General features: G+C 40.9%; 2 protein-coding genes across 5 annotated transcripts in view; one reads left to right on the top strand and one right to left on the bottom strand.

The window, feature by feature from the left end:
* Positions 1 to 224: 224 nt before the first annotated feature.
* LOC137124509 (histone H2B-like) lies at positions 225 to 704 on the bottom strand. The gene has a single exon (XM_067499590.1). It carries the CDS (start codon positions 611 to 613, stop codon positions 239 to 241), a length of 375 nt encoding a protein of 124 aa, XP_067355691.1. The 5' UTR covers positions 614 to 704; the 3' UTR covers positions 225 to 238.
* A 1,240-nt stretch (positions 705 to 1,944) lies between these two features.
* Positions 1,945 to 23,091, top strand: part of LOC137124439 (protocadherin Fat 4) — a 44,336-nt gene continuing 23,189 nt past the window's right edge. For 3 of the 4 annotated variants that reach the window (XM_067499435.1, XM_067499436.1, XM_067499434.1), the window contains exons 1-27: positions 1,945 to 2,103; positions 4,192 to 4,260; positions 4,818 to 4,981; positions 5,784 to 5,846; positions 5,964 to 6,053; positions 6,412 to 6,498; positions 7,021 to 7,128; positions 7,754 to 7,867; positions 8,068 to 8,161; positions 8,270 to 8,388; positions 9,151 to 9,324; positions 9,588 to 9,716; positions 10,320 to 10,475; positions 10,643 to 10,823; positions 11,269 to 11,402; positions 11,512 to 12,462; positions 13,255 to 13,383; positions 14,904 to 15,059; positions 15,299 to 15,479; positions 15,576 to 15,709; positions 16,870 to 17,817; positions 18,757 to 18,882; positions 19,320 to 19,571; positions 19,660 to 19,758; positions 20,260 to 20,432; positions 20,623 to 20,774; positions 21,625 to 21,932. In XM_067499435.1, coding sequence (XP_067355536.1) covers positions 2,025 to 2,103; positions 4,192 to 4,260; positions 4,818 to 4,981; positions 5,784 to 5,846; positions 5,964 to 6,053; positions 6,412 to 6,498; positions 7,021 to 7,128; positions 7,754 to 7,867; positions 8,068 to 8,161; positions 8,270 to 8,388; positions 9,151 to 9,324; positions 9,588 to 9,716; positions 10,320 to 10,475; positions 10,643 to 10,823; positions 11,269 to 11,402; positions 11,512 to 12,462; positions 13,255 to 13,383; positions 14,904 to 15,059; positions 15,299 to 15,479; positions 15,576 to 15,709; positions 16,870 to 17,817; positions 18,757 to 18,882; positions 19,320 to 19,571; positions 19,660 to 19,758; positions 20,260 to 20,432; positions 20,623 to 20,774; positions 21,625 to 21,932 — 5,370 coding nt within the window. In that variant the 5' untranslated portion in view covers positions 1,945 to 2,024. The remainder of the gene's footprint in view (positions 2,104 to 4,191; positions 4,261 to 4,817; positions 4,982 to 5,783; positions 5,847 to 5,963; positions 6,054 to 6,411; positions 6,499 to 7,020; positions 7,129 to 7,753; positions 7,868 to 8,067; positions 8,162 to 8,269; positions 8,389 to 9,150; positions 9,325 to 9,587; positions 9,717 to 10,319; positions 10,476 to 10,642; positions 10,824 to 11,268; positions 11,403 to 11,511; positions 12,463 to 13,254; positions 13,384 to 14,903; positions 15,060 to 15,298; positions 15,480 to 15,575; positions 15,710 to 16,869; positions 17,818 to 18,756; positions 18,883 to 19,319; positions 19,572 to 19,659; positions 19,759 to 20,259; positions 20,433 to 20,622; positions 20,775 to 21,624; positions 21,933 to 23,091) is intronic. The other variant, XM_067499437.1, reaches the window with a different exon arrangement.

Below are 23,091 nucleotides of genomic sequence, written 5' to 3' on the forward strand. Positions count from 1 at the left end.
CTCAACTGTTGTCTGACTGTTAAAAATGTTTTCCCCAAAGCTTCTTTTCAACTTGTGTTTTTAAATGTTTTCCGTTTCCATTATTAATGAAATAACTCAACTTTTCCTCATGAAACTTCAAATTACAGAATTTATTGTGTCACTGTAACAAACACAAACCAGGACAGCTTAGTCTCCAGAGGAGGTGTGTAGCTCTGAAAAGACCCTTTCTGTTGGGGGTCAGCAGCAGTGGTAGCGTCTACTTGGAGCTGGTGTACTTGGTGACGGCCTTGGTGCCCTCGGACACGGCGTGCTTGGCCAGCTCCCCGGGCAGCAGCAGCCTCACGGCGGTCTGGATCTCCCTGGAGGTGATGGTGGAGCGCTTTTTGTAGTGAGCCAGATGAGATGCTTCAGATGCGATCCGCTCGAAGATGTCATTCACGAAGGAGTTCATGATGTTCATGGCCTTGGACGAGATCCCGGTGTCAGGATGGACCTGCTTCAGCACCTTGTACACGTAGATGGCGTAGCTCTCCTTCCTGCTCCTCTTCTTCTTGCCGGGTTTGGTGGTGGTCTTGGTCAGGGCTTTCTTGGAGCCCTTCTTGGGTGCGAACTTGGTTAGTTCAGGCATCATTGTTTTCACGGGTTTTCAGGAATGAAACTGACGAAAAGAGCAGAGACTGACTCTTATACAGGCTCCATGTAACTTCAGCTGTGGGTTCCTGTGTTTGGCTGAGCTGCTGCCTGGTTTCTATGGAAACTTGCAGACAAAGGCAGATGTAGACTGTTTGTCCTGAATTGTCCAGCTGTGCGTCCTGTGAGACTGTGAGCTGCTTCAGTCTGGAGTTTCTTTTTACAGATCACCAGACGTCACAGATCAGTTCCTGCTTTATTTTTATAGAAATCAAATTTGTGGTTTAACAAGCTTTGGGGAATCATTCAACAAAAATGTATAAAAGACACAATATGTTATAGAAGAACCAAGTTCAAGCACCACAGTTAAAAATGATTAAAGGAAGTGGGCTCGGGGAGCAGTGGCGGAGTGGTTACTGCTGCCGCCTCAGCCAGAAGGTCCCCGGTTTGAATCCCGGCCAGCTGCGGCATTTCTGTGTGGAGTTTACAGACAGTATCTCTGAACCGTCTTCCTGTTGGTGTGCTCGCTGTGGGTGATGGCGTCACGGATGATGTTCTCCAGAAAGGCCTTCATCACATCCCGGATCTCCTGAAGATCCGCTGGACTCCACTGTCGTGAGCGTGACAGCGTATAGGGGTCTTGGTGAGTTCTTGGATGTTATCCTGGAGGACTTTCCGGTGCCACCGCCTTTCCTGAGTTCTTTCCCACCTTTACCTTTTCCAGAAGTGGAAAAAGGCTGCTGCTATATTTATTATAGTTTCAACATTTTACATTACTTTAATTACTTGCAGTCTTAATTTAAGATGTAGGAAGAAATAATTATTTAGTTTAGTTTCAGTTTTTGGTGACTGCGTTTGTCAGTTTGTTTTAGTCTATAAAATATGTAAATTTCATGTTTTAATTTTGACGCACTGTGTTTGTTCATGCTTGTGCCACAGGAACTGACTGACGTGTTTTCTTTTTCACTTTTGAACACGATGCAGTGATGAGGCTGCCACCACCCAGTGCCTTATTTCTCACAAAGCATTGTAACAAGTGAATCACACCCTGGTTCAAAATGTCATCGGTGCAATTTTAGGGTTTTTCATTTTTACAATATTCAGCAAAGACGTGACAATATAAAGAAGGAAAAGCAATAAAAATCACAAACTCATCTGCAGCTTGATTACGTCCACATTGCTCCTCCTGTGAAGTTACAGGTATTTTTATTTATTTCTTTACTCTGTTTTACAGGAAATGAAACACAAACTCATTCCTGCTCTTTGGTTTAAAACCTGTAACAGTTTACAACCTGCCATAAACCCTGATAGCTGGGAGGGAGGACTAGATAAACTGCAGACGCCTCTTAATGCCAGTGATTCAGGTGATCAGTTTCAGTTTTCAGGTTTTAGGGAACCACAGCTGAGCTGACATGGACCCGGGTGGTTTGATTTGGACTTGTCTTCTCCTTGTCTCCATCTGTGCCTGTGTCCTTAGTGGAAATCCTGTAGGTAAGTGGAGGCACAATCGATTAATTTCTTGGAGTTTAAAAGGAACTTGATTTAAAAAAGCAGGACTCACATTTGTGGATTGGTAACTATGTTGTTCATTTGTTGATTTTCATTTATTTGTATTTTTTTTTTGTTACACATTAGGTTTTTTTATTCACAAGAATACAAACAAATGTAAATGAGTGGCTTGTTCCAACGTCACTTCATGTCGTTAGATTTGTGTTTTAGGGTTCCAAAGTCCAACTTCAGGTGCTACATGTGCAAGGCAGGGCGAGGGCGGGGGCGGGGGGGGGGTGGGGGGGGGCGTATGGGGCCAACTGAACCAGCTTCCAACAGAATTCTGGTTGGATCTTTGAACAAATAATTTGTTTTAACCAGTTTAATCAGTTTTGTCCTGCTTGAAGTTGTCCGGCCGGTCTACATGTTCTCAATGAGGAAGAGCAGCAATTTAATTTTAGCTTGATTTAAATCAACTACAACTGACTTTTAATGTGAGTTTTTAAAACTCCCATTTGATTCCACATTTATCAGTTGTTGTTGTTGTTGGATTTGATACTGTGCTAATGAGGTTCCCGTCGTTATGTGAAATATATCACTGAAGCACCAGAGTGTGATAAAAGTGCCGCCATGTTTGACAGGATTTCTACTCACTGTCTGCTCAAGTCCATGAGATCAGCAACATACAGACTAATAAGAGACAAGAGCTAATAACAAAGGCAGCTGTGGATCTAAAGTGTTCAAAGACACTAAACCGCAGGTTGATCCTGGTGGTTCAGGTGTGCGTCCTGCATTTCACCTGCCCTCACTAGTGTGTGTGTGTGTGTGTGTGTGTGTGTGTGTGTGTGTGTGTCCATTCATATCTTAGCAACTGTGAAGCTGCAGATTTCTTGGTTAGTTACTCGATTTTAAAGGGCAATGATTGATGATATGATTTCAGTTTAAGGTGTAAATGTTTGTTAATGCTTTTAAACTTCCCTCTGACTTCCCTATAACAAAATGTTTCTCGGAGGAGTTTTTCATCATTAGGAGTTCAGATGATGTCATTTGGGGGAGCTCTGCAGAAGCAGGTTGACCCTGATTACAAAGTCCATAGTGTGAACATCAAGATGACATGATCTGAACAGAATGTTCCTCGGAGTGATGTCATCTGATATCAGCTACAAGTAGAGAGATATTTTATTATAAGGAAATCAGAGTGACGTCTAATGGCATTCAGCTACATGTGATACCCAAACTGCAACCAAAAGAAGAAAGTCAAAATTGGACAAAGGCTTCCTTTAAGTATTTTGTGCACCTTGTACCTTGCATATCCTGGTTCCTATGGATGATTAATTACATTTAGTCATTTTTCAGACACTTTTATCCAAAACAACTTACACGTGAGGTACAAGACAGAAAAAATCTAACTCAAGGAGAAAAACATCAAAGCAAAGTCCTATCAGAAAATTGTTTTACATTTCACGAGATGCAAGAACGAGCAGAAAGGAAGTGTTTTTTTTTAAATAGATTTAAGTGCATAGGAAAGTTGCACGCATTCTTACAAAGCACATGTAAGAGTTGTGACCCAGCACATGACCAGTGGGGTTGTGGTCAGCAGCAGAGTAGGACCCATAGCAAGAAAAACCCATAGATTTTTTTTTTTCTGTCAACAATATTTTAACCACTTCAAGTGCCAGCAGACATGGTTTCTGTTCATGCAGTGCAGAAGCTCACACCAACGCTGAAACATTCTCTGCATCAAATCTCTGAGTGATGTACAAATGAGCTCTTTAGTCTGATCTTTTAAACTGACAGGTAACAGTTAGTCTCCATTTAAGACATGTAGAGAGTGATGGTGTTGGCAAGTCTCAGCAAGCTTTTATTGTGAGGAGCTACTCGTAACGAGCATATGAAAGCTACAACAGACCAAGCCGGTGTCAAAGAACTGTAAAGTAAAAAATGTGAGCCTGAGCATTAAATGTGCCACAGTGTTTACTGTAAGTTCCATGCATTTATGTACAACTGATCCAGCAGGAGCAACTTGAGGTTCAGCATCTACACATACAGTACATAACCTAATTTCATGGCTTTATCTTTTTCTGTTGTCAGGTACTTCGACCATAAACTGTAATGGGGGCGGAAGTCAAGAGGTTGGATCTGTAGATGAAGGATTTACAGGTAAGGTGGAAACAAACGAGCCTTTTAAACTAAGACAGATTAAGTCAAAGACACTGCAGCCAGCAGCTGTGTCCTCTGAGAAAAAGGTTGATTTTGGCAGCTTCTGTGGTTTAGAGCTCTGTCTGCAGCCAAATAAACTAAAACTAATACCAAATTGATGTGCAATTATGAGTTTACGATGTGTTATTTATCATTTTGAAAGCATAAACATTATGGATTTTGTTTATTTCCACAAGTTAAAACTGCAAAGAATTATAGATTTACATTTTTCAAATGTCTAATTTTATCTCATTTACCTATAATTTAGCATTAACTCACCACTGTAGTATGAGCCCAGCTTGATCTGTTACAAGTTCAAATTACTTTAGTTGCTGATCATTTAAAAGTAAAATGTGCAACTTAAAGCTGCAGTTTTTTCACATAGTTAAATAACCTGAGGGGCTGTGAACATCATGGTGGAGCATAAACAGTGAATTATCTTAGGTTGTCTTCTTCATTATGAAATTAAAAGTAATGTTCTATTGTGCCATTCTCACACTGCTGCCATGATGCTGCAGGGGATGTGGAGTTGGTGAACGGCATAACACCTGGACAAAGCGTGAAGCTGGTGCCTTACTTCTACCCAACACACCTGGAGTTTCTGGAGCTGATCTTCACACTTGGAGACACCACAGCGATTATTCGCACAAAGAAGCCGCTGGATGCTGAGGCGCTGGCAGATGTATGTCTGGGAACCACTGTCCTCTAAAATAACAGCAGGACACCAAACATAGGGATTGTGTGTGTCCAGATAACTGGGACATGCTGGAATATAAATATATGCCAAAATATTAAATATTCGTGGCCCTACATGCTGTAGTAACCAGAAGTGTAATGCAGTGTCTTACCTTGCAAATTACCCACAGCATTAACAAAAATAGTGTCTTAAAACAATGTGCACATGCCTCAGCACAGTGAAATATAACAAATATAAATAGCTTCAACAAAAATGCGTGAAAGGGCTGCGTTAAAGTCATTTTTCTGACAACATAAGTGTTAGATGTTGTGTAACCTTCTAGTTTATCGAACATTAAAGGTGATTGCTTGAACTTAAAAATTGGCGTCAGCTGCATTTAAATGTTTGTGGCTTTTCTCCGTCTTGTTTGGTTCAATTGTTTATTTCTTCAACATTCTTCTTTGTAGTTTTGTAAACGTAAGCACAGATAAAATTGTCAGTTATGTAAAAGTTATGTATTTAAAGTGAGAAAAAGAAACTAAATACAACAACCACCGTACATACAAAAATGTATAAATTTATGTTTAAAACATTTCAGATATTTTAGCAGATTCCACACGATTTCTGAATGAGCTTTTACAATGTACGTCGAGAGACATTGAATTCCACCTGCCTGTCTTAGCTACAAAGAGAGACATTTCTAAAGAGACAAAAATCCACATTTTTTAGTAAAATTACATATTTTGAATTTTACCTGAAGCTAATTTAGGTTTTATAGTAGCAATAAACCTGCCTTCATGTCTTCCAGGCTGACCTCAGCTTGCATTATTCTGTAATGTGTGATGGTAGTGCTGATGATGGAGTTATTAAGGTGGGTGAAGTCCTTTCTATATCTTATCCGTTTCTATACAATGCAGACAGATTTGTAGGAATTTTACAAAACACATTACTACAAAGTAGATTGTTACCTCACTTGTTACCTTTGCAGTACAACAACACTCGGCTGCTTAAAGTCAGGGACCTCAATGACAACAGTCCAGTATTTACACAGAAGCTCTATGATGTCACTGTGTCGGAGGTAAGTCACTATTATGAATGAATGAGTGCCATAACCTGCTGTGTTGCCCAGCCACAATTTCTGCACCTCTGCTTTCAATATTTTTACAAATATCCACTTATTAGCAAAAGTGAGAAACGGGTCCACTCCGTTCTCTGGTCTGATTTAAATTTGTACTTTTGACATTACAAGGCTGAATTTTAGGATGTAGTTTACTTTGCAAAGAGAAAGTGTTTCACCTTTTTATACCTTTTACGTGGCTCTGCTGACTACATTCTGGCTGAATCAGGGTACTGTGTGATTAAACATGATTAATATAGTTTAGATGAAACGACTTTTGACTTTTGTGACTGTGTGACGTATACTTTTCCTCTTCCAGACACAGGCACTGAACACCGAGGTGTTACGAGTCAAAGCTGAGGACAAGGACTCCACCTCAGCAAACAACAGAGTGACATATTCCATCGTAAGATGATCTAAACATCTTCAACATGAGAGACACTGAAGTTCTACTTAAATGACAAATACTAAAGTTATGGGCCATTTTTAGTTGTAATAAATGGTGGTTGGTTCATATATTTGTTTTAAACCGGTCAACCCCAAGATATTTTCTTGTCTGATATTTTAATACTACACTTTAGGAAATCACATGCAACTGTACAAAATACACAAAATCATGTGGATCCCTTTAAAGAAAAACTTCAACATAAAACAAGAATGTTAAGAAACAGTTTTTGTCAATTTGACAACACATGCACAGTATAAACACAGAAATGTAAAAACATCAGGTATCTGTGACTATGTAATACATACAGATATACAGCTGGAGTACTTATGTACATAGTTCTGGCTTTTTACAACAAAAACACAAATTCACAGTTGTTATTAATACAGAAAACATGCAGAAAAGCACTGACTACACCTCCAAAAGGAATTTGTTACTCAGTGACTCAGTGACTCAGGTGCAATTGTTACTTTCTTTCCAAAGTTACCGACTCCAGAGGACTTTTCCTTCAACACCGCAGGGGCTTTTATTTTGAAGAAACGCTTGAACTACAATCTCGTACAAAAGTACAACTTCATTGTGACGGCCGAGGTAAGTGAAAATAGCAGATTTTATTTCCATATATAAGTGAAAAGAATGTGTGTGTATATAAAAGCAAAAAATATATATATTATTTTTATTTCTTTATTTAGCTGAGAGTGAGATGTCTTGTCAAAACCAAGAACCAGCTGATTTCATTTGATTATAGAACAAAAGCCTAACGAGTTAAAATGTTAAGCACTAAAATGAGGTGTTTGGGTGTTTGCAGAAATGATGTCATGACATATTTTTCTCAATCAACATCATAAAGGCTGTTGGTAACAGAAAACAATTACTTCAGTATCCACTGCCTCTTATTGTGACTCCAGAATGACTTCATGACGCTGACATCTAAGCTCAGTTTGGGCAACAGCCGTCGGTTTGCTGAACTCCTTGTTCTTCCAGTGTGTGAACAAAAAAAAAAAACATAAGTCTTTCTGCATGTTTTTGGCTTTTTATCATGTTGGCGAAAACTCTGGGGGGCAATCAGATGTGTGTGTGTGTGTGTTTCAAACACGTATTTCACAGACAAACTTGTTGGTCTTGTGGGACGATCCCCATCTGATGTATTAGTCTTACGCTGCTTCTAATTCTAGTATGTAATTGTTGGAATCTGCATTGTCTTTCTTTACTACAGGACAACTCGGGGTTAAATGACACGGCCAGTGTTCAGATTAATGTGCTGGACTTTGATAACTTGAACCCATATTTCAGCCACAACCAATACCAGACTTTTATTCATGAGAATCAGGTGAGTCTTTTTAACTACGTTCTACGTGTTTGTCTTGGCTTTCACACATCCAGCCAACGTTAGATAAATCAGTCAAAATTAGTGTCGTCCACTTCTAGGATTTGTGCTTGATATCTGTTAATGATATATTACATTGTTTTCCAAGGTTTGCTTTATTTCCAGACTTTTATTAGAAACTGTTTGCATATTATGTGTTTTAGATTGGCCCTTTTGAAAACATTCAACCAGAGGCAATAAAGGCCCAGGATGGAGACACGGGCATTAACATGACTCTAACTTACAGCATCGGTGCAGGTAAATGAGAGGAAATAATAATGTTGAACTCTGAACAGACATTTGAGACATGGCATTTATATATGTAGCAAAATACAAATGATTCAGTATTTGCCTGTGTTGTTTCAGTGTCTCCAGAAAAGTACCAGACAAACTTTAACGTGGACGCCGAGAGTGGAGTTCTCACTGTGGCGACTGCCTTCGACAGAGAGGAGATGAGCAGCAATCTGATCTCTCTCACCATCAAGGTACTTGACTGTTAATCTGTAACCAGTCATTGACACACATCAGCTTACTGTCTCTGGTCAGGCTTTTGAAAATCTGAGATTTTCGGGCACAATAAAAAGAGGCCACAGTTAATAGAAATATATCATATGTATATATATATATTATATATTCTTTTCGTGTATGTCTTGGTGACCTGCTGTGTGTGACCCACACTGGCTGGGTCTTGTAGCATTGTGTCATTTGAAGGTTGGAAACAGAAGAGCCAGATGTGATGAGTTTATGCGATTAGCAGTCGTAAATACAGCTGCATTGTATCTGACCAGCAACAACACGTGTCAAAAAAACTGATTTGTTTGCTTAGTAATCATCAGTGATACATGCACTTTTTCCACAAGCCTTGATAATTTAATTCCAGAGGTGCAAAGCAGTGTTCACTCAAAGATTTACTAATTAATCAGGGATTGTTGAGTTCAACATAGCCACATACAACTGATTCGTGCATCGGGGGCATCAAGCTCATTTTATATTGAACATTTATCTTAAAACATTTTACAATGTTCCTTCTCATTCACACACTGGAGACGGTGGCATTCATTGTCTAACCCAAAACGACTTTGACATGTAGCCAGAAGGGACCAGTAATGGACCACTGCGGTCTTTAGATGACTGTCTCATCAACTGAGCTACGGCTGAACATTTTTACAGAAGGAGCAAAATAAAAAATGCAAAAGTTTCTAAGCCTCAGTCTACAATGACATTTTCTCCCCGCTGTCACTCTGCAGGCAGCCCAGACAGACGACAGTACAAAGACGGCTGATGCTGTGGTGACCGTCACTGTTGAGGATGTAAATGACAACGCCCCAGAATTTAACCAGTCTGACTACTCTGTAAAGGTCCTGGAAAACTCTCCCGTTGATGCTGTGGTGTTCAAAGCCATCGTCACTGACCTGGATCAGGTAGATTATACTTAAAATACAGAGATTATTTACTTCAAACTTACTGTTTAATGCTAACTAAATGCTCCTAACTACATCATTATGCATAGTTTGGATTTTTAGCAAAGAAGGCAGAAACACTTTTACCTTTGGCAGCTTTAGTGTTTTTGGATTGTGACACATGGATGTATCTAATAGCTACAACGTACGTGCAGCAGTGACACTAACCCACATTTTTCAAATGTCTTGTTTTATTTCTTCCCATTCATGCTGCTCTTTCACAGGGAGGATTTGTGGGAAAGTTGCAGATCACACCAGCATCTTCTCCTTTCTCCGTCAGCTCTGATGGGACAGTAACAGTGAAGAACTCCACTGCTCTGGACAGAGAGGCCACTGAAAGCTTCACCTTCCAGGTAAACTGGATTTTAAATGAGAACATCTTTTGCTTCTTCTTCTTTTTTTTTTAAATGAAAAACCCAATATATGTGGGACCGAGTCAAAACAATCTGTGACTTTATGGTGATAAAGCAGCATGTCAGCAGTGCAACAATTTGTATTAGTGATGTGATTTTGAATGCTGTTACACACAGTGGAGCTCTGTACACTAGGCCTTGGACACACAGACAGTAGGATTAGTTTTGATGGGATTTGTTGACGTGGAGCCTCCAGTTTATCTCAAGGCCAACACAGAGAGACTTGCACAGAAAGACAACCATTCACACTCACGTTCACACCCACTGGCAAATTATCCTATTGGAGACAACAGTCCACACAGAAAGGCTGCAGTCAGGGACCATAAGCCGAGGACCTTCTAGCTGTGAGACAGACCACTCCACAATTGTGCTGCCCTCTCGATGTACAAAATGTTCAATACCTGCTGCACTTACAGAAAGCGACATAAAACAAGAAACCTGGTAGAGGCTCTGTGGCTTAACCTATGATCAAGACAGTCAAAGGTATTGCAACTATTACTACCGAGCCTTATATATAGTCTATGTTGTCTTTTTATTGAAAAGATTGAAGCAACGGAGACAGATCCACCCAACAGTGTCACAAGGGCACAAGTCAATGTAACTCTCCTGGATGAGAACGACAACAGTCCTTCATTTGACAGCAGCGAATACAAAGGAAACGTGTTTGCAAATCAGACCGTGGGAACGGCGCTGGTCCAGGTGAGTGATTTAAAACAGTTTAATCAAGTATATACTGAATGTAAGTAATCGAGTAAAATATTGCTAATAATTTAAGGCAAAACTTTCTTCCTTTTTAGACATCAAGTTGATGAAATACATTTTTACAAGTGCTGCTAAGATAATGATCTGTGTCATTTAACTCGAAGGTTAAGGCAGAGGATCCAGATGCTGGTGTAAATGGGGAAATCAGATACTCGATTGAGTTTGGGAATAACGGCGGCTACTTCTCAATCGATGAAAACACTGGAGCGATCTCACTGGCTAAACTCATTCCTCTGGAGGAAAACAAGATTTTGGAGTTTCCTCTCTACGTAAAGGCCAGAGATGGTAGATCTAAACATTTGACTAATCAGCACTAGCTCTTGCTTGCCTGGACTAATCAGTTATTCCTATTCAAAAATCTCTTGTTCCGCTTGTGATGAAGAGCCAATCAGTACTAAATGATGTTAGACCTAAAACATATTTAGGCTTTTATATGGCACAAATCTTTAATTAGTGCTACAATAAATAATAATTGTTAGCAAAAAGGATTCTGCATCATGATCCATGTTTGTATTACACAATATGTGAAAACCCTTATTCCAAAGTCCACCACAGACTAAGATGGAGGTCACTACAGCTATGATTCTAATGAAATCATGGCATGTAAACCATCCCAGCTGCCTCCTGAATGCATGCAATTACCTGCAACTACTAAGATGGAGATGCTTGTACAATACTTGCATCTTGTTGCACTCAGTTATTATAATATCTCTCTTTGTTCTTCCTCTAGGGGGCATCATATCACGCTCAACCTCAGCGCAGGTGATGATTCAAGCACCTGGTAACTCAAACCCTCAGTTTTTACAAAAACGTTACAGTGGCACTGTAGAAGAAGAGCAAGAGCCAGGAGTTGTAATCACTAGGGTACGTTTCCTAGTACATTGGTATGAAATTACGCTGCCAAAATAGGATCTTTTTACTAGTGAGCAATGGTTTAATGTTTAAAGTCAACTGTATTCGGTAAACGTTTCAGGTTATTTTCCTCGCATTACCTTCTGAGATTCCTGTGACTCTCCAAGTAGAGACAGAAGGGGACAAGTTTACAATCTCCTCCAGTGGTGAATTAAAAACCAAGGTGAAGCTGGACTTTGACGAGGCGCCACACAACTACACTGTGGAAATTTCTATCTCTGACGGGGTCAGCAGGGACAATGCAGTCGTGGAGGTTCAAGTCACTGACGTCAACGATAATAGTCCAGTTTTTGCTTCTGATTCGGTCACAAAATCAGTCCCAGAGGACACAGAAGTAGGATCCAATGTTAGTGTGGTCCCGGCCACAGACAAAGACAGCAGCTTCAACAAGGAGATCAGATACTCGCTGAGAGGAGGAGAGGGGAGGTTCACTATTGATCCTGTGTCTGGGATGGTAAGTGTGGCTGGTGCTCTTGATAGGGAGACCAAGGCAGACTACGACCTCCTGGTGGTGGCTGAAGATCAGGGCCGTCCAACCAGGTCAGCTACAGCCGCCCTGTTGGTCCAAGTGTCTGACGTCAACGATAACGTCCCAAAGTTCTCTAAAGCTAAATATGAAGTTGAAGTCTTGGAGTCAGAGTTAGTGGGTACCAGTTTGCTCACACTGTCAGCTGTAGACCCTGACGATGGCACAAATGGGACCATTATCTACAGTATTGTCCAGCAAAGTCCATCATCAGAACCTGCAGTTTTTCAGTTGAATTCCTCCAGCGGGGTCCTGCTGCTGGCCCAGCCTCTGGACTACAGTGAGGTGAAGGTGTATAATCTAAAGGTTCAGGCCACTGATGGGGGGACTCCCTCTCTGGTGGGGAACAGCTCTGTAATGGTGAAGGTCAAAGACTTGAACAACAACCCACCAGAGTTCAGTAAGAAAAGCTACGATGTGGCCGTGCCTGAGAACCTGGCCAGCGGTGCATCCGTCCTGACCCTGGAGGTCTCTGACAAGGATGAGGTGAGTGGTATTCAGCCTACTTTAAATTACTGTAGCAAAGTAACAGTCCAGCTGTAAAGTTATGTTACAGAGGATTCTGGTGGGTGAGTTGCTTTACCAAGCTTATATCAAACGCTGAAGGCTGTACTTTGTATCCCGTCTTGTAGCAAAAGTCAGTGATGGTTTTATGTTATCTTTTCTTAACAAGTAGTTTTAGGTGCCTCAATTTACTAAGTTTTAAATCATTAAGGGTGCAAACCAGTTTACATGCTTGTCTGTCCAGACTGGTATTCTAATTAATCCATGAGTCCAAGTGGAAGTTTGTGGATTCTGAGAGATTGCGTTGATGAGAATGGGACGGATGTGAGGTCACCATGCCCTTGACCTTTGACCCCTAAAATCTAATCAGTTCATCTGCAAGTCCAAGTGAATGTTTGTGCCAGTTTTGAAGAACTTTTCTCAAGGCGTTCCTCAGGGACTGATGGACGGACAACTCCAAAGGCCTCCAGCCATGACCACAACTGGAGCAGAAGTGTAAAATGAGCAACGTGTGTGTGAGATTGATGTACATTTACAGGTTGTTTTAGGTAAAGTTGCAGAACTAACTTGTCATGGGAACAACTCTCCTGGCTGAGAATGGCTTTAGCTGAAGACCGTTGTGACCTGATCCTGACTGTTTAAGGCAAAACAAAACCGCTTCCCTACCCAACAAGGAATCTTTGAACTGTACCACAGTACTAACCTCTAATTCCCTAATGTGAATGTTGCACTACACAAGGTTCCCTGTTCAGTCATTTCATTAATGTTCTATAGGGAGGGTTTGTAGGAACTCTGCAGATCCTTCCAGAATCTGCTCCGTTCTCCATCAGCTCTGATGGAACAATCAGAGTGAAAAACTCCACAGCTCTGGACAGAGAGGCCAATGCAATTATCACGTTCCAGGTAATGTAAAATCTTATACACAGTTAAACTTGCAATGATATGTTTTTTTTTTTTTATTGGCTTATTATTTCAATGTTGATTAGTTTATTGGTCATATGACTCAAAATAGCATTGGATAACATTTCATATTCTTATCCATAGATCTTTACTTACATTTACATTTACATTTAGTCATTTAACAGACACTTTTATCCAAAGCGACTTACAAGTGAGGTACAAGGCAGCAAAAATCTAAGTCAAGGAGCAAACATCAAAGCAAAGTCCTATCAGAAAAGTATTATTTATTTTTTTCAAAGAGATTTAGGTGCATAGGAAGGTGTGAAAAGTTCTGTTTTCAGCAGTTTTTTGAATATTGGGAGTGAGTTCACTTAGCTTGCAGACTTTGGTAGCTCGTTCCACCATCGTGGGATCATTGCGCTGAAAAGTTTTGCTTGGTGTCTTCTGTGCGGTGCTGGGACCAGACATCGTTCATTGGCAGACCACAGCGGGCAGGAAGGATTGTAGACTTGAATGAGTGAGTTGAGATAAGCAGGAGCTGTCGAGTTAACCACCCTGTGAGCAAGAGACAGAGCTTTGAACCTGATGCGAGCAGCTACAGTGTAGAGATCTGAAGAGTGGTCTGACATGGGTCCTTTTTGGCTGATTAAAAATGAGGCGAGCTGCTGCGTTTTGGATCATTTGCAAGGGTTTGATTGTGGATATCGGTAACCCCATAAACAGAGCGTTGCAGTAATCAAGACGAGATGTGACCAGCACCTGTACAATGAGTTGGGTTGTCTATTCTGGGATGTAGGATCTGATCTTCCTGATGTTGTAGAGAGCGAATCTGCTGCCCTGGAGACTGAGGAGATGTGGTCCTTAAAGCTCAGTTGGTCGTCGATGATGACCCCCAGATTTTTGACCGATTTAGTGGAGACAATCACTGTAGATACAATGTTGATGCTGATGTTGTGTTGCGTCGAAGGTCTGACTTGGAAGACAAGGACTTTGGTCTGGGAGAGGTCTTTACTGTTGATTCAATGGACCCAATAAATAGAAAGGCAGGCGTTTCAGAGAGTGGGAATATATGATCCTACTTCTTTGAATAAAAGTAATAAACTCCTTTAAGTTTTTACTTTGGTAAGTTTCTCCACCTTCCTTAATGTTTTCAGAGAACAGCAGAGCGGCTGTATTCTGTTAAGACTTCCCAGCAGGACAGTGATAAGACTAACATGAGCACATATCCAGAAGAATGAAGAGTGTGATTTAAATAGTTTGCACCTTCTTCAAAGAAATCTATTCCCCTTACTGTAAACTTCTTTAGCTGTACACAAACATCATGTATTAGGATTTATGGTCACGAGTTCTTCTACTTTACACTGGCAAAATAATAAAGAACCTTTATGTTCTACAGTGATTTGCAGCAGTTTTTACTACTATATCAACTTTCAACCAATTTCCAGGACTGGTTTGAGATGTTTGATAGGTAAATATGGGCCCTGGCTACATCCAGTGACATCTTTGTCCTGTTCAATGTTAAGGTTGAAGCGAGAGAGACCGAACCACCAAACCATGTTGCAACAGCAAATATGAATATAACTCTCCTGGACGAGAACGACAACAGCCCTAAATTCACCAGCAACAAGTACAACAGCAAAGTTTTCACCAACCAAACAGAAGGGACGTTTCTTGTGAAGGTGAAGAGTCTTTGTAGTGCTGCTTATTTTCTCCCCATATGGAACAAGCATTTACACCTACGCGCAATTTGTATTCTTGTCTAACATTGCAAAGTATTTAATGCAAAGAAAACTTTTCAAAATATATTAAAAAAAAAAATTTCACAACCACAGACAGTTTACTCACCTGTTAGTGATACAAAACCTCATAATGGTGATATTTTTAATGATGATGTTTTTCTCTGTGATGTAACTCAAAGGTTGAGGCAGATGACCCAGATGCAGGTATGAATGGACAGATCAAATACTCCATTGACTTTGGGGATAAAGATGAATATTTCTCCATTGATGAAAACACTGGAGCAATCACGCTGGTCAAGATCATTCCAGTGGAACCAAATACACCCTTGGATTTCTTGTTGTTCGTAACTGCCAGAGATGGTAATGGCCACACACACACACACACACACACAGTTGATCAGTCCTTTCTCTGTCACAGCTTTGTCTTTATGAAATGGTTCTCACCTCTTCTTCTAGGGGGCATAGTGTCCCGCTCTGCCTCAGCGCAGGTGGAGATTGTTGCTGTTGGAGATTCAAAACCAAAATTCACACACAGTTTGTACATGGGTACCATAGAAGAAGAGAGAGACCCAGGAACAATGATCTTGAAGGTGAGGAGTAGAAAATATCTGATCCTCCTCCTTTTCCATTAATATCCAAGGCTGGTTTCATTTAAGCTCTGCTGCTTATATTGAACAGTCCAGTCCACTTTATTTATACAGCACATTTATAAAAATCACCGTGTCGACCAAAGTGCTTTACATTGTGCAGTTAAAATCACCGCGTAACAGTAGAAATACATAGATAAAACACCACACAGTCAATCGTCATAATAATTTAAAAGATAATAAACAACTCTGAGTTGAAAGCCGGGAATAAAAGTGAACGATACTACTATGAAAATATTAAAATGATAACTTTACAGAAATATGGTGTCATTTATTATTGATTACCCAAGGACTTTGCAGACTTTCGTATGGTGGAAAACAGTAGAAAGTGGTTCAGAAAGAGAAAAAACTTTGATAGTGGTCTCTAGAGGAGAAAATAGGTGACAAAATTATTGGCTAGAATAAACAACATAATGATGATTTTCCAGTATAAAACATTTCCAGTAATGCAGATAAAGAAAACAGGTGGAGGACAATTTTAACACTTGTGAGGCTGAAGGGCAAAGAAACGCTTGTTGAGAAAATACGAAAGGTCCAGTCTCTTCGAAGTCGTTTTTCGAGTTGACTCTTTGCTGTTAGTTTCTGTGCTGTGTGTCAAATTCTTTGATGGATTTGCTTCCAGGGATCTCGAAGTTCTGCAGGAGTTTTCATTCATACGAGTTTAAGAAATAAAACTTTCTAGACCATATCACAAAAGTCTTTTTAGCTCTGCGGCCAACAGTTGCAGTTTTACTCAAAGGGAAGTTATAAACTACATTTCCCTATGTTGTTTATGGCTGTTTACAAAATGCACTATTATTCACTAAAATAATGGTAATTTCTCGTGGATTTATGCCTCAGTTTACACCATCCAAAGTAAATCTGTGTATGTGCACTTGTGTCTTTGCATTGACGTTGCATGAAATGGCTTCATGTTCATTCCGAAAACATGAGTTTTGTCTGAATACCAGCTGTGATTTAGATTCTTTTCTTTGTTCTAACGGAACTAAAAAAGTTAACTTGAGGAAAGAGGAGAATACTTTTTGTAAATATCATTATAATGCAAATATAAACCAGATACCTGACAGTGAATAATATGATTTTTGTCCTCTTAATTGATTCAGGTTGACTTCCTTGCAACAGATGAGATTCCTGTGACTCTCCAAGTAGAGACAGAAGGGGACAAGTTTACAATCTCCTCCAGTGGTGAATTAAAAACCAAGGTGAAGCTGGACTTTGACGAGGCGCCACACAACTACACTGTGGAAATCTCCATCTCTGACGGGGTCAGCAGGGACAATGCAGTCGTGGAAGTTCAAGTCACTGACGTCAATGATAATAGTCCAGTTTTTGCTTCTGATTCGGTCACAAAATCAGTCCCAGAGGACACAGAAGTAGGATCCAATGTTAGTGTGGTCCCGGCCACAGACAAAGACAGCAGCTTCAACAAGGAGATCAGATACTCGCTGAGAGGAGGAGAGGGGAGGTTCACTATTGATCCTGTGTCTGGGATGGTAAGTGTGGCTGGTGCTCTTGATAGGGAGACCAAGGCAGACTACAACCTCCTGGTGGTGGCTGAAGATCAGGGCCGTCCAGCCAGGTCAGCTACAGCCGCCCTGTTGGTCCAACTGTCTGACGTCAACGATAACGTCCCAAAGTTCTCTAAAGCTGAATATGAAGTTGAAGTCTTGGAGTCCGAGTTAGTGGGTACCAGTTTGCTCACACTGTCAGCTGTAGACCCTGACGATGGCGCAAATGGGACCATTATCTACAGTATTGTCCAGCAAAGTCCATCATCAGAACCTGCAGTTTTTCAGTTGAATTCCTCCAGCGGGGTCCTGCTGCTGGCCCAGCCTCTGGACTACAGTGAGGTGAAGGTGTATAATCTAAAGGTTCAGGCCACTGATGGGGGGACTCCCTCTCTGGTGGGGAACAGCTCTGTATTGGTGAAGGTGAAAGACTTGAACAACAACCCACCAGAGTTCAGTAAGAAAAGCTACGATGTGGCTGTGCCTGAGAACCTGGCCAGCGGTGCATCCGTCCTGACCCTGGAGGTCTCTGACAAGGATGAAGTGAGTGGCATGTAGCCTGCAGGTCACATGGTTGTGTGTTTCTTAGCAGGTTTTGTGTGTACAGTATTGTTCTTGTTTGCGATGATGTGTTTGAATGTTTTGAATGTTTAAAATGTTTAATCTGTATCTTAATAACCAAACTAATGGGCAGATTCTAGGTTGTTACAAGGATGAATTTCCAGCACTGTGTGATAAGTGTTATCATACTTTTTAATGCCTCTGCAGCAGCATCGGAGGCGATGTGTTTTCAGGTTGTCCATTCGACTAAAAGCAGCATTTTTGTGAACGCGCTCTCTCAGGAACCCTCGAGGGGAATCCCTTCAAAAATGGCACAAACTTGGACTTGGACTCAAGGAGGAACCGATTAGATTTTGGCGCCCAAACTTCAAGGTCCCTCTGACCACAGACTTCCATTCCTCTTATCACACAAATGCCTTCAGGAAATGTCTTCAGAATTGGCACAAACATCTGTCAACACATGATCTGAGAAACAACCAAAAGAAACTTTAGTTTCATCGGAGTCCACTTGCAGTCATGGATGAACTGATTAGAATATTAGTCCGGACAGACATGCATGTAAACTGCAGTTTGAGTGGTCATTTTTATATTGTACATCATGCCTTGCACACTTGCAGCCTTCTTTCTTGGCACAGCACAAACTGCAAACCTGTACAAGAGAGTGAAACTTGAAATGTGTCATGTTACATACATGCGTCCGTCCGTGCATCCGTTCACACAACCAACACCCTGCAATAATCTCATGTGACATTTGGTGACTTGCAGAAGCACTTTACTTTCCTTCTCAACGTCAAAGTTTGGCATCAAAGATACATAATCATTTTTCAAATCACTGTTTATTATGTTTCCCATAAGGACGTGCTGTTATTTCAGTGATGATTAACTCGGACTGTGAGCACCCTTCAACCTTATCTCTTTCAGGGTGGATTCTCCAATGGTTACTTCCTCTACAACAGCGATACCTTTGACATTAACAAACAAGGCGTGGTCACATTGAAGACGGATGTCACCTTGGACAGAGAGATGAAGGACAGCTACATACTCCAGGTAAAAACATGACAAGATAATTAGGTTTTCTATTTCCTGTTTTAAGAAAAAGATCCACACATATTCCGTTTTTGTATCAAATTGTATTTTTAGTTATAATACGCCGCATTACTACACAAATGATATGAGCCTGGAGGGTGGGATATAAAATATGTTTCCTTTATTCTGCAAAGACCTTTCAAAGGACAAAGTACAGGCACGTGCACTGAAATAAAATAAATTAGGGGACACTCTGCTCCAATGCATTCTATAGATTAAATAACTTATCACGGTTGGTTTCTGACACATAGTCATAAAGTTGCACTTCCCTTTATTATGGCACTGACTGAATGTCAGGCCTTTTGCAAAGGCCATACGAAGAAAGGATGGAAAGAAAAGTAACTACGTAAACGGATCTTGTAAGAACTAAAGTCTACGTTTTCAATGTCTGTATTCAGGTCACGGCCGTGGATCAGGTCAGTGAAGGTCTTAATGCCACGGCTCAGATTAACATCACTGTCCTGGACTACAACGACAATGCCCCACAGTTCCCCACTATCCCCAACCCCCTGCCGATCCCTGAGGGCCACTACTCAGAGGAAACTCCAGGAGAAATTTTCACCATCAGGCCCACAGACGACGACTTGGGTGTTAACGGAGAGGTCGTCATCTCCCTCGCCTCCCCTCACCCACTCTTCAGAATCCGAGAGGTGAGACGAGGAGACGGGGTTGTGGACACGCGTTTTCGACTTGTGCCGTGTCAGTGCACAGGCTCTGAGATCATGTACTTTGTTGCAGGATTGGAAACTGCTGGCTGTCGGAGATCTGGATCGAGAGAGCAGAGAAACCTATGACCTGGTCATTAAGGCCTCAGACAAAGGAATTCCACAGAGACAGGTAAGAAACACCTGCAGTAAAGATGGAGGCAGCCCCTGCAAACACACAGGTGTCACATGCAAGTTGATATTTTAACATAAAAACTGTACCTGTAGCTGATGATGATTTTTTTTTATTGCTTATACTGTTGGTGCATTGCATAACTGATAAAGTAAGTTTTAATGATGCTCACATGAAGTTTTTAATAGTATAAAAAGACACTGGGTACCTGCACTGTTCAGTACACACAGCTCTGCCATGAATTCTACTGTTACAACGTTAGAATTTTTCTCCGTTTTGAGGTTGAAACTGTCAGAAAGGTGATAATTCTACTGTGTGTTTATTATTATTATTATTATTATTCTAGAGGTGGTTGTAATGTTTTGGCCGTCTCATTCATTTTATTAGGTGTGTCTAAACTTTACAAAAGATTTTAAAGACGATGTTCAAATGATGCAGAGCATTACAACCTAAATCCTATTTACTGAAAAATGTCTTTATTAAATCAAATGTGGGCATCAGAACTTCACCACGGTTACCGTCCTCCTCACTGACATCAACGATAACAGACCTGAGTTCAGCTCCAGCAGCTACGTCAGTAACGTCCTGCTGAAAGACGCCGAAAAGGGGAAGGTGCTGCTAGTGCTGTCTGCCACTGACAGAGATGCTGGGAACAACTCGCTCGTCACCTACAGGTCTGTTCAGCTCAGCTGAGCAAGTTAACAAACAAGTTTGAGTTTCTCAGCTTATCGGTGTTTAGAAAGTGAGGATGCACAATGTTAATGTAACTGATGTTTGTGGTTTGTTGTGGCTTTCAGCCAAATGATATGATAGTAAAACCTTCTTGGTTTGATGCTTCAGTAAGTTTTTTTTCATCTTCTATAGTTTCAGTTCAGGAAACTCTCCATATTTGGACCTAAACAGTGAGAGCGGAGCAGTGACTTTGACCTCTGACCTCGCTGATCTCACAGAGGACACAACACTGGAACTGACAGCGATGGCCAAAGACCACGGTCGGCCTCCTCTCAACTCCACAGGTCAGTCTGACAGAACCATGTGGTTTTCTCCTCAGTAATAACCTGCAGGTCTGTTCTCTGTTTAGAACATTTTCACTTGTTCAGCCTGTGTGTTACAAACACAAGCAGCAGAATTGAGCTTGACCCCTGTTATTTGCACTAAGCTTGTTTTCACACACCTGCCTGCAGCCTTAAAGGGCGACTTCAACGATTTTCAACTGGCTTTGTATGACTTGGTTTAGTTTAGTTTCTCTGCTTCCAGCTGAAAAGCTCCTCCAGAGGACGTCACTCGGAGGAGTTTTAGCATTAGGGGTTTAGATGATGTCGTCTGGAGGAGCTCTGGAAAAGCAGGTTGACCATGATTATAAACTCCCTACTAAGAGCAACGAGATGACATCATCTGAAGGTTCCTCCAAGTGATGCCTGCTGGAGGCGTTTTTCAGCTAGTAGAGATGTGTTGATATAGGAAAGTCAGAGGAAAGATTAATGGAATTTACAGTAGTCGCACCAGAACCAAAAGAAGCAAATTCTAAATCAGTGAAGGCGTCTTTTAATGTGAGTCCCACACAGCAGAAATACACTGAAAAGAATGAGTATTGACTTGCTTCTACCGGTTTTGACCATTTCCCATAGGAATCAGTTTGTTTTAGCAACATGTTGGTGCAATAAGATGCTGAAGGTGAAACAGACCCTTGTAAAACCTGTACAGAGTGAAAACAGAGTGAAAATGGATTCAAATCTGGCACAATTTACTAACTTGTGACTGCAGATGGTCCAGTGGTTTTCTTTAGTCATGGTGTGGATGTGCTGCTGGATAGAATCGATTACCAGATTAAAAGGTCTTCAATTCGCATGTGTGTCTCTGTCACAGCCCGCGTCCTCGTGAATCTGAGGCTCGTCAGTCTGGTGGAGGGCGTGGCCTTCCAGACCTCTTCCTACAACTTCAGCCTCCCTGAGAACCAGCCGACAGGAGCAACGGTGGGGACGGTCTGGGCTTCATCAGGAAGTAACATTTATGACGTCGCCTACACTCTGAAAACGCACACTGATCTGTTCTCCATTGACGCCAGCGGAGAAATCCTGACCAAAACCTCACTGGACAGAGAACAGCAGGAGTGGTACCTGCTAGAAGTGGAGGCAGAGGACACAAGGATCCCCCCTACGTCAGCCACTGCAGTGGTAAGACATAATAACCTGCTTAAAAAAAATTAAGCTCAGCAAAATCCTCCCATTTTTTGTAAATTTTTTTATGTATAACTTTCTGGAAAGCTTTACTTTGCATCTTGAAGCTGGCTGGGGCTTCAAACAAAGAATAACTTGAGTCTGTTTAGCTTCACCTCAAGTATTTTCAGGTATTATACCTGCATTTACAGAACTTGTGAATTTGACCCACTAGACCACATCTGGAAAACTTCTCATCCATCTCATGTGCACCAGAAGTCGTGAACCCTGGATAACCTTTACAGGGGGAAGTGGTTAAAAAACGGTCCAGCAAAAGACTAGATTCTAAATGGGGGCAGAAGGTGGAGTTCTTTCGAGTTTTTCTAACACTTTTGATCACAGTCCACGACTTACAGGTGAGCACAGCAAACTTACCGTGTACTTATTAGTGACAACAGAGTAACTCCACAGTACCTATAGATACACATTTGTTATTACATGATAACAATAAACAAACTTCGGGAAATAACTGGGGAACAAGATGAGGATTAAAAATACCTATAGTACAGTGCAGTGTAGTAAAAGGGTACATGTACAGTATAACTACTGTGTAATTACAGCTGTATAACAACAGGTAACAAAGGGGTTTAGATATAGTGATTTTTCGAGAAAATAAATAGCAATCATGATTTTATTATTGCCTGTAATTTTATTGCATGGAAAACCAATTTAAATCAGTTGAACTTATATGACCCTCCTCTGTAGTTAGACCTTAGTTACACTGTAAGTATTCGTATACTTACTTTTAAGTACTCCTACAAAATACTGCAGGTCTTTTTTTATTCCCAACTTGCTCCCGTTTTTGCCCAAAGTTTGTTTGTCTTCAAGCAACAACAAATATGCTTCATACGTACTGTGGACGTTGTTACCGTTGATACTAACAAGCGCACAGGGAGTTTGCTGTACTGTAAGTCTCGGGCTGTGATCTAAAGCCTTAAGGAGTTTTTTTTTTTTTTGGTCCAATGAACAGTTAATTATTTGATGCTTGTCCTGTTATTCAATAAATATACTTTGAGTAGATGCTTAAAGCTATGAAGGCAACTAAGATGGATAGATGAGCTCCAGTTATTACATATCAGGATGATATCAGTGACGATTAGTAACCAGGAACTTGTGA

This window comes from Channa argus, chromosome 3 (genome assembly GCF_033026475.1).
Source record: "Channa argus isolate prfri chromosome 3, Channa argus male v1.0, whole genome shotgun sequence".
NCBI lineage: Eukaryota > Metazoa > Chordata > Actinopteri > Anabantiformes > Channidae > Channa > Channa argus.

What these genes read in the sequence shown, in the direction of transcription:
- LOC137124509 (XM_067499590.1), bottom strand. Translation starts at nt 613, where the DNA reads ATGATGCCTGAACTAACCAAGTTCGCACCCAAGAAGGGCTCCAAGAAA.